Below are 18,163 nucleotides of genomic sequence, written 5' to 3'. Positions count from 1 at the left end.
GGGCGCCGATAGCCGATAACCGATATCGGAGGCTAAGTAAAATGTATGATTTAGGTACCTGTCTTTCACATTGTCCGGTCCGATATCGGATATCGGAGCCAACACCGATATATTCCCGTGAACTATCGGACGATAATGTTCAGTGTTACCAACTCAATTTTCGAAAAGGTAGTATACCAACAGCAAAAAAAGCACTAGTTTGTGTATTTTCAGTCATTTCTAGGCGCTAAATGTAAAAAAAAAAATCCTTTCATTTACTTTAAACCTTTTTATTAAGAAAACATTCATTTAAGTATTTAAAGGCATTAAAAATACGATTTATACGGGAGCTATTTTAATACCGTCCTATAATATACGGCAATTAACTGAACTGAAGTAAACAAAAATATATTGCGTTCTTAAATTCAACCGTATCTTCGAAATATTAGTGTCTTTTATCTTTATTTACTCATTCTGCCTCGCTCCTCCTCCTACTCGGACTACTGTTGTGCTGTAAGCTGTTTATTGTATTGTTGTCATTGAGTCACAGATTTAGTGCTTTGTTTTAGCGCCGATATCAAACCTGTATAATAAATAGCACATCTAAATAATATTAAGTAATTAATAATATGAAATCTTTTTTATATTTTACTTTTCCAGCTGTTTTTGAAGTCGGTTTCTTTATTGTAGTTATTTTTACTGTATGTACAACTACGATCTATCAGTTGAATTTTTTTTAAATCAAACCCTTTTTATTGAAAAGAAAATTTACAATACGGCAATTTTGTTTAGTTTTCTCTAAAATTTCAGAATTAGAATGCGGCGACCCTAAATTTTGTCAAGAACGCGCGGCGACTTTTGAGCTTGTTTACTATTTTGGTTGTCATGGCTACCTATATTATTATTAGTCTGTGGTACTACGTACATTGCAGAATCTGTGACTGTGAATTAGTTTAGTTTAATTTATTTCTGTTTAAATATTTGCACCCCCAGATATTAGGTAGAATGTACATATTAGCACTATAAAATTGTAATAACAGCACCTACATTTGTAAATGTAATTTGAATTTGTATTTGCCAGTTTCGTCGCTTTAATACTGAGTTGAATTTTATTTTATTTTATTTGTATAAGAACATAACAGTCATACATGATTTAATATAAAAACGTTCTAAAATTCACTACGACCACACAACATGTTCTATTATTAAAAAAAGAAAAACAGCATATAAAAAAAACAAGCCTCACAGTGAAATTGAATATTGAAACTAGATTCTGACTCTGCAGAGGGTACAAATCCATACTCCGCAGTCAGCAGATTAAACCGGTTTGAAAAACATCAGTTTATTTATTACTATTTACTTCATTTAAAATAAAGTTTATTTTTTGTAACACAAATGCATCCACTGTTTTTTTTAATTCCCCATATATCTACTTTTCCAGTTTCTGGCAACACTCATGATATCGGGACGATATTATCGGATAATGTGAAAGGGCAAATTGTGTCCGATATCGGATATCGGCTATCGGCTTCCGATATCCGATATCGGATCGGATAATGTGAAAACGCTCTAACTGATTGACTGTTTTGTTATATTAATAGCATAACTTCCATTGTCGAATTCAAAATTTACTTATCAACGTCATAATTTGGAAAAAAACGTAAGCAATTTATTTTATTAATAAAATTGTTTTATAGAGCTTTTTATGATTTTCTGTTCTTGAAAATTGAAATGTCTCATTTGGATAACTTTTAATAATATTGCATTGGCTTCATCGAAAATTAAGGAAATCAAAGTTTTGTGTATGGCAAGTCCAGTCAATTACTCAATTGGCAAATGGCAATTGGCATTTGACAAGTGGCAACATTGTTTGTGATTTGTGAACGCGTTCTGGATTCTGGAAAGATTTCTGCCGTTTGCTGGTCTTATTTTTATATAAATACTATAACAATTGTTACATATAATCAAAAGAAATGGTAAGTTATGTTGAGATATATCTTGGACTACATAAATCTACAATTACAGCGTGTTAATATTGGATTCCAATCTTAAAAAATGGCGGTAAAGTCAGGTTATGTTTTTCTGTTTGCAGTCTCATACAATATTATTAGTGCAACCGGGTTCCAAGCCTGAAACACGGACCTACTCGGACTACGAAAGCGTAAATGATTGTATGGAGGGTGTATGTAAGATATACGAAGAGCATTTAAAACGACGAAATCCAAATACACCCACAATTACTTACGATATATCGCAGTTATTCGACTTTATCGACCAAGTGAGTATCAATTTCCGTTTCTTAGAAACGCTTTTGCTTTATCAACAAAGCTCGTCAATCAGAAATGCTGACTTTTTTTTTATGTTCCATGTGGTTGCGTTTCTTATTAACTACTAAGTTTATATTAAAATTGAGTACACTTCAATATAGGTAGGTATATTGACATGATGTATGTTTTTAGTGTAATAATTCTCATAAAGCATTTAAAAGTGTGAATTAACTTTAAAATGTTTTGTATGAAGTATGAACGTATTATACATACATTATATAATAAAATTCCTCCACATGTAGGTATAATATGATTTTATAGGAGGGTAGAACCATATTGAAATGATGTATGTACTAATAATTACCATAGTAATGGTTTTCAGTTAGAAAATCGTGAATCTAAATAATATTTAATTATAAAATAATAGTACATAATATTAATTGGGAATAAATAGGTATAATATACAGTTATACACTGCCATTTATCTAAAATGATCGGGACAGCAACAGTAGTTGCAGATAACAATTTTGAATAAAACAATAGCAGTATTATCAAGGCAAAATAGTAATTATTAGGTGTAAAAATAAGTTCCCGCTGTTTTTTTAATGGTATTACACAAGTTTTCCTTTAGAAATTATATTATAGATGATTAACTGTGCTCCGCGGTTTTACCTGCATTGCTCTGCTCCTGTTGGTCTCAGCGAGATGATGTATAGCCTTCCTTCCTTGATAATTGGGCTATCTAACACCTAAAGAATTTTTAAAATTGGACCAGTAGTTCTGGAAATTAGCGCATTCAAACAAACAGCTTTATAATGTACTAGCGGTCCGCCCCGGCTTCGCCCGTGGTACATATTTACGTTTTTTCTACATAAGATCCATCCTCGTACTTCAAGAAATATAATAAAAAAAGAATTATCGAAACCGGTTCAGCCGTTCTCGAGTTATGCGCTTACCAACACATTTTGCGATTCATTTTTATATATAAGACTAGCGGTCCGCTCCGGCTTCGCCCGTGGTACATATTTCGCAATAAAAGGTAGCCTATGTTCTTTCTCAGGGTCTAAAGATTGTCTGTGCAAAATTTCATCAAAATGGGTCCAGTAGTTTATGCGTGAAAACCATACATACATACCTAATTACAAACCTTTCCTCTTTATAATATTAGTATAGATATATAGTGATAATATGTACAGTATCTCTACCTCATACACAGCACTAGTGAATTAACCTTTTTTTATGTTTCTTACAGTTGGCCGACCTCAGTTGCCTGGTATACCAAAAATCGACGAACACCTACGCTCCATACAACAAAGATTGGATAAAAGAGAAGATATATGTTCTTCTACGTCAAGCGGCCGGGCAGAGTGTTTAAATTATATGTATATATTGACTATTGACTTTATGTAACGTGATGCACATTATTTGTATATTATACCAACTTTAATGTTGGTGAAAATTTGTTTGCATAGTTGTTTTGTGGGTAAAAACATGTTTTTTCTAGTATGATTATGCGTATTTGGTCTCATAAAATCTCTTTCCCAGTAATAGTTTAATTTAAATTGATAGCGTTTTATAAAAATAACGTAGAATATAAAAAAATGTTCAAAAAATGTTTTATTTTGAAAGTAATATTAGTAGGTAAAACACTAGCACCAAGCTGATAAACCAAAAAAAAAATTGGTTGTTGGTAAAGTCGGTTTACGGACGATAGTTGAACATGACAATGACTTAAGGCCGATCGTGCTTCTCTGTTGCTCGTTCCGCGCTCTCGCTTGCACTTCAAGCCTTACGGAACGCCTCAGAGCGAGGTAATGCATGAGTCATGTTTTTTCGTGCGTGCAGCCGGCTCTATCGAATTATAACAATGTTGTCACGTCAAAAAACAAGGATTTTAAAGAAAAAACTGTATTTTAATATATACTATATGTACAAACAATAAAGATATTAATCTAATAATTAAATTGGGCATAGATATCTACGGGTATATTATTTATGCTCAGAAAAAACTTATAATATTCAAATAATGTGCGACATGTTACAAAATTATTTTTTTTCTATATTAAGTCAAATTAAGACTATCCAGAGCTTCATCAAAGAAGTTTTTTTTTTCCACCAATTATGGATGATTTTTGTATGGTGGCAACTTTGTATCTAATATTTTGATTTATAGGTAAACCAGAATCTGATGGCAATTAGGGAAATCAAAATTTAGAGTGTGCAACCCTGGGGAAAATGGACTGAACGATTTTGATACTGCTTATTTTTTATTTTGATCTCAATATCATTAGTCAAATTACATAAGTGGACAATACTGTTCTTAATAATGATATATCCACTTAATATTATGTAGGTACATACTTACATGTATAATATACAATTATACATATTACTTTTATGCAGGTAATACATATTATTATTTACACATACCTATATTTGTATATTCATTACCAGTATGCCATCTGAAAATATCGATATAATGATAATGTAGATCAAAACTGCTTATAATTTTTTATAAAATAAAATAAAATCAAACTATTTATTTATTTATTTATTCTTCACTGTATAGGAAATACAAAATGAAGACGACACAAAATAAAAGATACAATCGGCATACAGTGGGCGGCCTTATGGCCATAAGCCATTTCTTCCAGGCAACCGTCTATTTTTAACTATGTTTATTTTCGTAAGTATTATCAGATACACACATTATAAAATTGACTTGGACAGCTTGGACTTGACGAATAGCCGTATTGGAAACTCCTGTAATAAGTTTTCATAAAATTATATTCTAATCAACAAACAATATTATAATTACCTACATAAAATATTTTTTAATTTAAAGTATCAAAACGGGTAAGTCCAATTTACCAATAAAATCTTCAAAATTGAAAATTGTGATGTGTTTGACCCTTCTTCATCGAATGTTTTTCTATACACATTTTAAACAACACCTCTTGCTTGTGATCGCAGCGGCGTTTTCGACATTTTCGAAGATTTTTTAGACAAAATCCTAAAAATTATTCATCAACTGGAAAAAAGACAAACAATTTGACAACCAATTTGATAGTTGTCAAATAAGTTGCCACATGAAAATCTTATATTTCTTAAATATAAATATGCCATCAGATTCTGGTAGACCTATACTAAACTGATTATGAAAATGACTCATTTATTGTTACATTTTTTTTTTCAAAATAGTTATAGAAAAAATTTTGTATAAATAGGCTATGCAAAATTGTATGTCACTTGACCAGCTTAGAAAAAAAAAGATAAATAAAAGCACAGATTAAAAATACAACCTAATGTCATTTGATAATTTAGATATACTTAGTCTGTATTTCATGACGTAAAATAAAAATGTTAGCTTCTTCATACTGTTTTGAAGAATTATTCAAATATGTACCTACATTTAATAGTATTATTAATTTTCTTTCAAAATATTAACCATACGCCATTGAGTTACTATGTACCTACTACGTACTAGAGAGGACATCGCTATTACACTATTTGTAACATGAGTTAGAGTCAATCGTCTCAGTCAAAAAAACACAGTTTTTTGTCAAAAATTTGTCAAAATTTTTTTCGTGTTGTGTTCTCTATACGTAGTAATAATAACCTCAATGCCATACGCCCTTTTTTGTACTTTTCTAATTTTGGAATCACTTGTAAAAGTAACCTTTGTATTAGTATTTTGTGTATGATTTACAATTAAGATTGTAGACTATAAAAGAGAATTTCATTTTTTTTTGTTAACGAGTATGAATATTACTTTTGTTATAGATTTAAGGTTTAATATAAGATTAAATATATAAGACATGTGATTGTTTTATTTTTCCTCATAACTATCATCTAATTCAAAATAATAATAATAATTAATATGCTTATTTGTCTTATTTGGCATGATTTTTACGTCTTAAAAGTTAAAAGCCGCAGCTCTTCGTAGAAAAACATCAGTCATCACTACATAGTATAGTATCACTAGTCACTACATAGTATAATGCTGGCGCTACACATTGGCTTCAAAGTTTGAGCAAACATTTGTACAAACTTTGAAGTGAAAACTTTGACGCAAACACGATTACAAATATGCCTGCTAGACTTGTTTTCAAATGTTTTACGGCACAGTTATTGCAAAGATGGCTGATAGATCGGAAGACGATTTTGTGGACGCCGTCAATCTGTTTTATTTGAGTGCGTTCAATTTTTGGTTTCATTCTTTACATCAAAATGTTAAATCTCCAAGAAGAAGACGTGAACTCATTACTCCACTCCATTATGACACTCAAAATATACACACACAACTGCTCCGGTCAGCGGCGCGCGCGTTACGCATTGCAACAAGTGTGGCAGGGCGCACAAACTTTGAAGCAACTTTGAAGTTTGATTACTTTGATGTTCGCAGAAAAACCGACTCGACTCGGCAAACTTCAAATATGTGTTCAAACTTTGAACAAATAGGCAAATGTCAGTGCCACACTTCGCGACTTTGTAGGTATTTGCGTATTTGATCACATGTCTAGCGCCTGCATAAAACAAAGTCGCTTTCTCTGTCCCTATGTCCCTTTGTAGCATACAAAATCTTTAAAACTACGCAACAGATTTGATGCGGTTTTTTTAATAGATACCTAGAGAGATTCAAGAGGAAGGTTTTAGTACCTATATAATTATTAGATTTTAGATAAAGCGGGCAAAGCCGCGGGCGGTAAGCTAGTATGTATAGTATAAACTACAAACACAGAGATCAGTTCTAAGAACTAATGATTTCAATTCTTCGATATTGATAAAATTAAATTTATATACCTAATAAAAGTCGCTAGTGTACACATTCAGACAATAAACCACTTTTAATGTCTACTTCTAATATCTTCTATAATCTGTTCTCTTACATTTTCAAATTTATTACAAAACACATCGACACCCTGTCTTGATTCTCGCGCCAAAATTCCGATCAACTGAATGAATTGAACCCACGTCAATCCTTCGTGATTAGGATCCAGGCGTTCGTAGGATTTTGTGAAGAAATTCTCTGATATTATCCTACCATCTATAATTTTGCATTTAACGAACCATCTTAGTATTATTGGATATTTGGCCAAATTTCCTTCGCTAGCGCCTCGTAGCGTCACATAAACTTCTTCTAAATTCATAACAAATTATTGCGATTTTATCAAAATAATCAATTATTATGAAAATATAAAAAGGGTGGGTCATGGTTTTTATATTAGATATATGAGTTCGACTATATTTCGTTAATATTTACTTAACAAATAACAATCAATGCCAGAGTTTTGAGAAAAGGAAAAAAAATAGGTAGGTACTTACTTACTTTTAATAATTCAAAAAATGCGCTTGTGTAAGAAATGGGAATTAAATTTATAACACTAATTGATGGAGTGAATGTAATTATAATTCATTTATTTATAATACTATCACGTGAGAGTTACTCCGTAACTATAACATCTGCTATATGTAAGTTAAAGTCCCATCAAAATCGGTCTAGCTGTTCCAGAGATTTATCCGGTGCAAGACAAAAATTGTAAAAAAACTATTTACAGTGTTCATCATTCAAGTACATCCTTAATTAAAAGCATTTAGTAAAAATCTGTTATTTCAATATTGCAACCATGGACCTAAATTCTCATGAATTAGACGTATTCTTTAAATATCAATTAGGACAGGTATCTTAGTAATAATTAACAAGCATATTTTATAATTATTCTACAAAAAAGGAATGCAACAAACTTATCACAAACGAAGCGGCAAGTATCATTATAGGTAGTTACATAATTATTTTTTCGTAAAAATTTCACAACGCCATCTAGTGTCAAGTAAGTCTCATAAATTTTCTGAATTTATAAAATTCCGGTTATGTACCGGTAGCATAGTTTATTTTTAGACCCAAATCTATTTATGATGAAAAAGAGAAATTGTTGCCTATTGAAAAATTATTTTATCGATAAAAAAATACATTATTAGTTATCAAGTTTTTTATAGTATCGATATCGATAGAACGAGGCTTAGTTAGTATTTTGTACAGCAAATCAATGTTGTAATTTGTGATGATCTATAATAATAGTCTGTTGTGTGTGTGTTGGCTCATAAAAATGTAATTGCGTATCTCGTAAGGTCAGATTGAAAAGCTTTTTGATAGATATTTAGAAATTTTAAATACACATTGGTACAGCTTGAAGCGTAACTCTCAAAATGTCTCTCCTTTCGGAGTATTTTTCAAGAAAGCTAAAGAAAATTCATGTGAAACAGTAAAGTACGCAATACGGCGCTAGATGGAGCTAGTGACTGAAACTTTCAGTTGTATCCATGGTAATATTATAGGTCCAGGATTTTCCCAGTTAATTACCTATACCTACCATTTTTAATACATTTTTAATACACTAAATTTATTTTAAAATTGGTCTCATTCTATTATCACGCCGCGGCCGTCGCATGTCGACTTATATTCGGATCTTAGACCAATATACATGAATAATAATTGACTATAGTTCCGTGGATGTATCTATACTTATATTATAAAGCTGAAGAGTTTGTTTGTTTGAACACGCTAATCTCAGGAACTACTGGTCCGATTTGAAAAATTCTTATCTTTTTCTCTTATATACTTAGGTGAGTTAGGCTATAATAATATATCATCACGCTGAGACCAACAGGAGCGGAGCAATGCGGGTGAAACGGCGCAGCTAGTGTAAGATAAAAATATACAATAGCTTTGTGCGTTAGGATTTATACTAAATTCATGATACACATTACTTGAATCACATATAGTTCTTTTATAATACTGTAATTATACTTTTATGATTTATGAACTAACTAGCATTCCACTCGCGGCTTCGCCCGCTTTGTCTAAACCTGCTAAATTATAGGTTAACTAAAATTTATAGATGGACTATCTATTTGAAAAAACTCAATCTAAATCTTTTGCGTCATTTTAAAAATCTAAGCATACAAACATACAGACGGCGGAAAGCGAATTTGATCTGAATCTAAGTACTATCACAGGTACTATGTAGTGATCATCATTGTATTTTATTTACATATTATTTGAGCACTAATAGTGGTATCGCATAATAATATCAATGTGTAATTCTATACATTTCGATTTATTTTTCGATCATTTCGATACTTTGAATAAATAAAACACAAAATAATGTTCATAACATTTATTATCATAATCTACTATTTACATATCTATTAATTATCTAAAAACGATATCACAAGACACAACATTTTTTTCAATTATTAAGCTACTTTTATTATAAATTTCATTCAAATTGGTGCAGTATTTTAACCCAGAAAGTATTCCAGGCACATTTATAATATGTATTTTTCATGTGTCTTATGTTATCGCGTACAATTTTTTTGTATGTATGTCTACAGAAAGTCGGAACGCTCGTACAAATTGCCATAGTGCTGTTTCGCAACTAACATGTCGTCTTCGTTCACTTCTATATGTTTTGGTGGAATCATCGCGGCGCCTACTGATCTGAAATTTAAAAAAAATTATATAAAATTTGTCAAATTGATAATCTGGTGTTTTTAATTTAATAGATGGGTTAATTTTTGTCATTTCTGTAGGTATAAAAAATTTGTAAGGATTTCTTTGAGATAACTAAATTTGTAAATTTCTTGGAAAAAAACATTTATGCTAAATTTTGATTTGATCGTGATTTACAAAAAATAATATAAAATTGTTAAGTTTACATAAAAAAAATTGAGTTTGAGTAAGAGTTTTAGAGTTAGTAGATTTTTAGAGTTTGCGTTACCTACAGATTGATTTTGAGTTACAGATTTCAAATTCTGTCCTGATAGTGTTTAACAATTTATCTTTACAATTTTTTTACACTTTAGTAAACTTTACAATTTTTTTTCTGTTTGAGTTACAACGTGAGTTTAAGTACACACCTGCCCTCAGCGTTGAGAAAGTTGAATGTTGAGCACGCGTGTTCAGTCGGCAATATCTCAACATTGAGTTTCGCTTCCCGACTCGCTCTAAACACTGTGTTTAATGTCTTACGATCTTTTGAGTCCAGACCTAAGACCTGAAAAAAATAATTAATATAAATATGTGATATAATTATCGTTTTTTTGCAAAATATTACCTAGTGAAAAAAATGTCTGAGGTGTCACATGAAGTTGGTATTTGAATGAATTTGGATAAAATAAATAAAAAAATACCCAATTGGAATGAAGTTCCTTTCGTTTGGAAATAAGTATTAAGGAGGTATATAATTAAATAAAAAACAATATTTAGGAGTAAAATAATAAATGAAATAACTGCAGGAATGCTAATACAACAAACAAACAAAGATACAAATTTACGCATTTATAATATTAATAGGGTAGGGAAGAGCTTGACCAAAATCTTAATAGGGTTAAGTTTATAGGTGTAAGTTTGTGTGTCTTTGTGGATACTTACCACAAGGTCAATCTTCGGGACAATCAATCTAAAGAACGCGAGAGACTCTGCTGTTATTTCTTCTGCGTTGTGGACTTGCCAAGAGAGCACTGTTCTGAAATATTATTGTAAATGCTTTTACAAAATAATCGTAATAGGCATATAATGAAAATTCAATTATTTTTTGTATTTTTCAAAAATTATGAAATGTAAAATAGGTATTTGAAGTGAAACTTCTTTAGACGCATTGAGAATAAAATTTCAAGGTCACGTCATGGCAATACGGTCACGTCATGGTAAAAGGCGACGATTGAAGGATATTAGAATTTTTATAAAATATTAAGAATTATTTTTTTCAAAACTCACCTTGGAAATATAGCCATAGGACCGAGTACTGTAAGTCCATTGTTTAAACGGAAACCAAACTGAAAAATACATAATATATATATTATTATTATTATATTTACACAGATATTATATTAACACAGATACATAGATATAATACTATACATGTAGTATTAGTACACTTATAGAACATAAACCACATAATTCAAAAACTTAAATTATTAAGTACAAGTTCACTATGAATTCAATTTTTTTAGGTGATATAAAACTCAAATATAAATGAGGTTAATACTTAACCCAATGTAATGTCTAGTGAATATTTAATTTTAATATAAATTGCTTTATAATTATGGATATACCTACCGTTCCATAGGAGTCTATCATCAGACCAAGATCCTGTTCCATATTGATAACCCGCACTGTGGTTTTGCCGTCACCCTCATATGCTGTTTTGTGACGAACAGAACTGGATATCAAAATATATGATGTAGTTTAGTTGGTAAGGGGCACTTTTGGACTTAGCTAACTATAAAAATAAATTCTAAACATAAATGAAAATATGACACTATGTACATACCTAAATACAAGGTAACCTATGTTTTTAATCTAAAGAGCGTATATTAATTCATTCCATAAGAAATAGACTTAATAATTTGGGTAAGTGTATGAAAAAGTAATAAATATGGTGATTATAAAGAAGTGAATAAAAATAACATTAAAAAATGGAACATTTACCTTGTACATGAAAAATATTTCGTATTTACATTCACTGGTGATCGCTTAACGGCCAAGCCGACTAGTCGAAGTTTATTTAACAACATTTTCGAATTATTTTAATAAATGCGCCGCATTTATAATAATAAAAATCCGCGACAAAAATAAATCGGCATTTATTTGACATTTGAAACAGATGATTGTCATTTGTCAACATAATTCTAAACCAATTTCTAAACGTACGCCACAGAAAAGAAATAATATAATATTTTTTACGTCTTGTAATAAAATCAACCACAGAAAATCAACTTATTAAATCGTCTGCAGAGGTCTGCCAGCAGCTTACTTTTCCTAAAAATTTGCATTTACATCAAAATATAAGCATAGATAGCTACAGCAAGAGGGTCAAGAGCATTATTTCGGGAGATTCTTTATATTCATTATTTTTTAATGTAAACAAAAACTCGTGTTCTGTAATATTGCATAAATTAATCTTTTCGAACGCACAACGAAAGAATGCTCTACTCCTAGGCCTGTTTATAGGTACAAGAATTTGAGATAGTGGCGTAAGCCGTAAAGAACATTGAGCATTCGCATTCGCTGTTCGCTCGTTTGATGTAAATGCAGCGTTACAGTTGTTTAGTTCTATAAATTTCACTATTTGGTGTTCGGTTCTGCATTTGAATATTGTATCTTTTTTTAATTAATAATCAATTCGCCCATGAGTAGGCAATATGTCTTTAGGTCTTTAGGTGTTTTTTATATTATTTACTTTAATATTTTACCTACAAGATGGGAGGTGAAAAAAAACAAATACCTATACAGAAATGGGATTCGAACCCATGCTTTGGAATTAGGACCTAATTGAATAGGGTCACCTTATACGGTTTGAGAGCAGTGGTGGCTCAGTGGTGAGACCTCAGACTTCGAATCGATAAGTCCGAGGTTCGAGACCAGGCGAGCGCGCAGGAAATAAATTGATTTTTCAATTTATCTGCGCATGTTGTAACATCACCACTGCTCGAACGGTGAAGGAAAACATCGTGAGGAAACCGACATGTCGAAGAATTAAAAAGTTCGACGACATGTGTCATCCGCCAACACGCACTTGGCCAGCGTGGTGGATTATGGCCTGTACCCGCTTAGGAGGCCCGTGTCCCAGCAGTGGGAAGGTATAATATGGGCTGATGATGATGATGATGATGATGATATAATACGGTTTATTATTTCAAATATTGAATAGGTATGAGTCGATGTAGGAATAAAGTTAAATGCGAAAAATTTAATTTAACAATTTATTTTTACAAAGTTATCTTAATTAACGACTAAATCAGTACAAAAATATAATACTCGCGTATAAACATGTATTTACATTACAAATAGCTCGAATAAAGCAGAGTATAAATATTTTACAGAGTTATTTCGATAACTTTAGGCGTCGTACACACTAGCGGTTGCAACGTAGCGTTAAGCTTCGTGTATAGAACGCCTTATACTCTTTTATACCTAGGAACTTGTAAGAAGTATATGTCATATTTAATAGTATTTAAGATTTAATTTAAACATTTCCAACAAAATTACACGTATTACAGTAAAATTATAAAAATGGAATATTTATAGCAAATTTATTAAATAGTCGATACAATTATAATATTCGATTTAAATATATTTCTAAAATTAAATCTTTAAAGACCGCTTGGGAAAACCGACCTCGAGCCTCTTGATTGAAATAAAACTTTTTTTTTTCTATTAAAAACCTCATTTAAATAAATTACGACGCACCATTTTTATTTATTCCTAAGTTTTATTAGGTACTTTTAATTTGTGCATAATTCAAAATGGCGGCCGTGGAAGCCATGTATTTGGCGCGAAAAGTGACATTTGTACAAGATTGGTAACTGTGTGATGAATTATGGCGAATATAATTTTTTTTAAGAGATATATCAGACCATGATATTAAAAATACTTTAATTTACTTTTATGTCTTTTTCTGCTGAGTACTCATGTTTACATAGATTTTTGTAGTTTTATTCACAAAAATATTACCACAAAATGAAAAATACTATGTGCATTTTAATTAAAATTGTAACGAAAAGGGTTGCCACTTTTAAAATTACAGAAAAATAAGAAAAATAGATTTTATTTTCTCTACAAAGGTTTTTATAAAATTCTTGATTTATCGAGAACTAAAAAAAATTAATTTAATAATTGGCAACCCTCTTTATACATATGTTGTATGCTGATGTATGGTAACACTGGATATTGACTAGTTCTATATTTACATACAAGTTACTATTGGTCAAAAATGGATACAATTTTTTACAAAATGCTACATGCTAATAGGCCAGGGGCTGTGCGGAAATTTTCTTATGTCATCTAATACGACTAATTCGAGTGAAAATCATCTTTAAATTTATTAATTAACATAATTCCATGTTATAATAAATAATTTATTTCGATAAATCTAGCTTGTTATCAAACATGTCAAAATCTTCAGAGCAAGGCAGTAAATTTTATATATTTTATTTATTTTACGCAAAAATATCTCAATGGTAGCTACAAAAAATTGCCTAACTTAGCAAAAACTAATTACATGAATTTGTAACTGAGGTAGCTTTCGATACAGCTTATAGAGCCCTCTTACAATAACATAAATAAATAAACATCTGCTATTATAATTACTTATTATTAGAGTTATATACTCGGTAGTGATTCTAATTACCCTTTCTCTACTTTCTTGGATATAAATTATTCAACTTTATTCGTGTGCAATAACATTTTAAATTTAAACAAACATTTTAAATACTAAGATATATTTCTGACGAAAAATACTTGAAAATGTTTGCAAAATTTACATTAAAATTGAGCATACCCTATCATCAATATCACATCACCATAAACAAAACCATTTATTTATTTCATTAAAAAATCAAATGACACAATCAAATCCGCCCCCAGCTCCTGGCCTACAATTCTCCGTTGACGCTCGGCTGTTCCCGCGTCGGCCGCTTTGGTATGAACGAGACGGTCAACATGTCGTCCTCCTCTTGTAGTAGACAACCGTCAGACGATTTGTTCCTTTGGAATAATCTGTGGATTCCATTTTTATATTTTTTATTGATTGTAGTTAGAATTTTTTTGTCTGTGATCAGATGTTTTTTTTACATCTGTGGTTGAACCTGTCACTACTTTTTTTTTTAAATAAGGTACTAAAGGCGAAGCCTTTTTGTAGTTACAGGTACCTACTGTCACAAACTGTCAAATATTTCTTCTTGTCTATGCCCTATGGAATATTGTTAACTGTCGTTGTTTTTTTTTAATTATAGGGGTATTTTGACATAATATTTTTGATAAATAGTGACAGGTTTAACCAAATAATAATATTATGTGAAAATCTATAAACTAAACACATATCAAGCATATACCATATTGAGACATTTATAGTAGAGCCATTTTAATAGGCAACATTTGACAGTTCAACAAAATTCAACAACGTAACCTAGTAACGACGACATACAATAACATGAGATTTCGTTTTGTTAGAACTGCACATTTGCTTAACTTTTTTTTAATTACGATTACATATTTATAATAATAATGATCGATCCAAGTAATTTTAAGATTTCATTTTACTGATAAACCATCCTAAACATAATAAACAATTTCTGAATTGAAGAACTGACGTCGCTACAATTTTGTGTCAATAAACCTTTTTTCTTTTTAAATACTAGAGATGTTACTCTAAAAATCGAAATCTGACATCTAGAATCGAATGCATTGATTACTTGTGAATAAAAATCATCATAAATTAATAAATTCGATTGACAAATGTTTCATGGATTAATACACTTCAATCGATGTTTTTAAGCAGGTTACCTCTCTTCGAAGATAAAATTGATAGACGTCAAATGTTGCCTATTAAATTGGCTCGACTATAGTGCAGTGATATTGAAATTATGATTTTGAAGTTAACCTATTTATTTTTTAAAGAACTGTCAAAGTGACAATTATTATTATAGAAGTGTGACAATATTAAATGTAAATTAAAAAAAAAAAAAAAAACTAATGAAACTAATGTCTTAATATGGATGTTAGTGTTAGTGGTAGAAAATTTTATTATTTATGTGATAAAAATTTCAAATTTGTCCCATGTCCTTTTGAGGGGCATGGGGACAGATGCATACATCCTTTTTTCTGCTCAATTTTCTTTATAAAAAAATAAATGAAATAAACTTTGTGAATAGCCTTGCGTGCATAAATATCTATTTTTTTAATAGGTAGGCGATCCAGCTTTCTGTGCAGACCCTACATTTTCAAAATAAATTAATTTTTAGTACTTTAAAAGCTTAAAAGCTACCAATTAGTTAGTGCCGCCACCAGGACACACACGAAAATATATTAGTCAGTTACACACCAAACGGCTAGACCTTTATTAGTGCTGTTTTCAGCGGGTCCCTCTTGCTATAGTGGAACAAAAGAGTGATAGTGAGATAGGTATATAAATGTGCTGTTTCTATTAATATATATAATATAGTACATACAATTAAAATTACAATATGCGTTACTGGTTTTGTACAAAACTACCCTCATTCACAAAAAAAACCTTCTCTATCTTCTCACACTTTTAAAATACTTTCCATAGAAATGGTAAAAAAAATATTTTTTCGAATTTTTTGTGATTTTTAGCATTTTTTTTTCATATTTTTTCTTCAAAATCCTATATAGATACATATGCATACTTGGCCAACGGCGATGCTCTCGAATCCTGCGCATACACCTTATCATCCAGCCCTCTATGAGCCACTATAGCTGTGGGCACGCTGCTTCGCTCGAGTCGTAAGGCTTGTTCATATTCTGGTGTTCGGAGATCTTGTGGATTGGCTTTTTTGAACCTTTAACAATAAAAAAACATTATTTTTTAACTGATTCGGAAAGAGGAAATTTAATGACCTGAAATGAGAAAAACAAGTATAAATCTGTTGCCTACGGCCGAAATAGATTTACCAAAACTAAGTTTTGTCTTTCTGCAGCATTATAATGTTACTCGTTTTTTGAAGTGAAACTTCTGTATCGGGGTTGGAAAAAAATGTAGTGTAACATTTTTTCATTACGTGTGACATTTTTCCGTTACGCGCCATCTTTATCTTTTTTTTTTTTTTTTTTTTTTATACATAGATAGGCGGACGCTTGACCCCAGTCCCACCTGATGGAAAGTGGTGACGAGATCTAAGGTGGTAAGTCACGCCCGCCTAGAAAGTGCCTGTTAATTCGTCTCTTGAAAATTCCCATGTTATACTTCTCTGGAAAGACGGACGCCGGCAGAGAATTCCACTCTTTGGCAGCTCGCATTAAGAAGGAGGACGCAAAGCGTGCTGTTCGTGCAGTCGGCATTTCTACCAGATAAGGGTGGTATCCCGCCGTGCGCCTGGACGTTCTTTGGAAAAAAGGGGAAGCCGGGATAAGGCCATGTAATTCAGTTGCACATTCCCCGAAATGAAGTCGATAAAAAACTGAGAGACTGGCGATTTTGCGGCGATGACCAAGACTCAGAAGCCGGTTTTCGAATAGCCGGTCGTTTCCAATAATTCGCTTGGCGCGACGTTCCATAGCTTCCAGAACATCGAGGTGACATTTGGCGGTACCTGCCCAGAGGTGGCAGCAGTATTCCACACAAGATCGAACTTGAGCTTGATAAAGAGTTAAAAGCTGTTCAGATGTGAAATACTGCCGCACCTTAGCTAGTATGCCAAGTTTTTTGGCTGCGAGTTGAGCTTTGGACGTAATAAACTGGCCAAAGTTGAGGGTTGGCGATAGTGAAACTCCAAGCATTTCTAAGTTATCGGCTAGTTCTATCGACACACCGCGGAAAGAGGGAGTTAAGGTGAGGGGACTCCTTTTGGCAGAAAAAAGACACGCCTGTGTTTTGGCAGCATTAAACTTCACTAAGTTGGCATCTCCCCATTGAGATACTTTTTGTAGAGTCTGGTTTATTCGCTGCACCATGGCCTCTCTCTCGTTCTGGATGGTAACATTTGTTGCACGAGCATTTGACAAGTATCTCTCCACAACCGTACAATCGTCTGCATACCCAAAGATGTTTGATTGGAGAAGGTCATTTATATGTATCAGAAAGAGGGTTGTGGAGAGAACAGACCCCTGAGGTACGCCGGCATTGATTGCCAATTGATTAGACGAGCAGCCGTCGATGACTACCCGAATAGATCGTTCCCTCAAGAAGTCGGCTATCCAAGCTGTGAGGACTGGAGGTAAGCCGTAGGAAGGGAGCTTGCTTAGAAGGGATTCGTGCCAAACCTTGTCGAAGGCTTTCGAGATATCCAATGATACAGCTAATGCATACATGCATCTTATCCTTACGACGCGTGGTTCGACGTATTTCTGTAAAGTTGCATATAGTAAATTATTTTTTGAAAATAAGGTCATAAAG

The 18,163-nt window shown here is 31.8% G+C and overlaps 3 protein-coding genes across 8 annotated transcripts in view; 1 reads left to right on the top strand and 2 right to left on the bottom strand.

Moving 5' to 3' along the window:
• The first annotated feature begins 1,836 nt into the window (after nt 1-1,836).
• On the top strand, nt 1,837-3,832 carry LOC123704320 (enhancer of rudimentary homolog). Its single transcript, XM_045652650.1, has 3 exons — nt 1,837-1,955; nt 2,072-2,257; nt 3,499-3,832. The coding sequence occupies exons 1-3, from the start codon at nt 1,953-1,955 to the stop codon at nt 3,619-3,621; spliced, it is 312 nt and encodes a 103-aa protein (XP_045508606.1). The 5' UTR covers nt 1,837-1,952; the 3' UTR covers nt 3,622-3,832.
• Nucleotides 3,833-9,426: 5,594 nt separating this feature from the next.
• Nucleotides 9,427-11,910, bottom strand: LOC123704318 (NADH dehydrogenase [ubiquinone] 1 alpha subcomplex assembly factor 3). The gene is made up of 6 exons (XM_045652647.1): nt 11,740-11,910; nt 11,368-11,470; nt 11,026-11,084; nt 10,681-10,774; nt 10,167-10,303; nt 9,427-9,747 (listed from the first exon to the last, which is right to left on the bottom strand). Exons 1-6 carry the CDS (start codon nt 11,823-11,825, stop codon nt 9,636-9,638), a joined length of 591 nt encoding a protein of 196 aa, XP_045508603.1. The 5' UTR covers nt 11,826-11,910; the 3' UTR covers nt 9,427-9,635.
• Nucleotides 11,911-12,999: 1,089 nt separating this feature from the next.
• The window catches only part of LOC123704315 (copper-transporting ATPase 1), a 53,630-nt gene continuing 48,466 nt past the window's right edge, over nt 13,000-18,163 (bottom strand). For 4 of the 6 annotated variants that reach the window (XM_045652637.1, XM_045652638.1, XM_045652639.1 and 1 more), the window contains 2 exons: nt 16,458-16,610; nt 13,000-14,808 (listed from right to left, as the gene is read on the bottom strand). In XM_045652637.1, the coding sequence (XP_045508593.1) occupies nt 14,685-14,808; nt 16,458-16,610 (277 nt within the window). In that variant the 3' untranslated portion in view covers nt 13,000-14,684. Of the gene's footprint in view, nt 14,809-16,132; nt 16,180-16,457; nt 16,611-18,163 lie in introns of all 6 variants that reach the window. The other 2 variants (XM_045652640.1, XM_045652641.1) reach the window with 2 other exon arrangements.

This window comes from Colias croceus, chromosome 29 (genome assembly GCF_905220415.1).
Source record: "Colias croceus chromosome 29, ilColCroc2.1".
NCBI classification, from domain to species: domain Eukaryota; kingdom Metazoa; phylum Arthropoda; class Insecta; order Lepidoptera; family Pieridae; genus Colias; species Colias croceus.
This window is presented reverse-complemented; position numbering and strand designations above follow the sequence as displayed.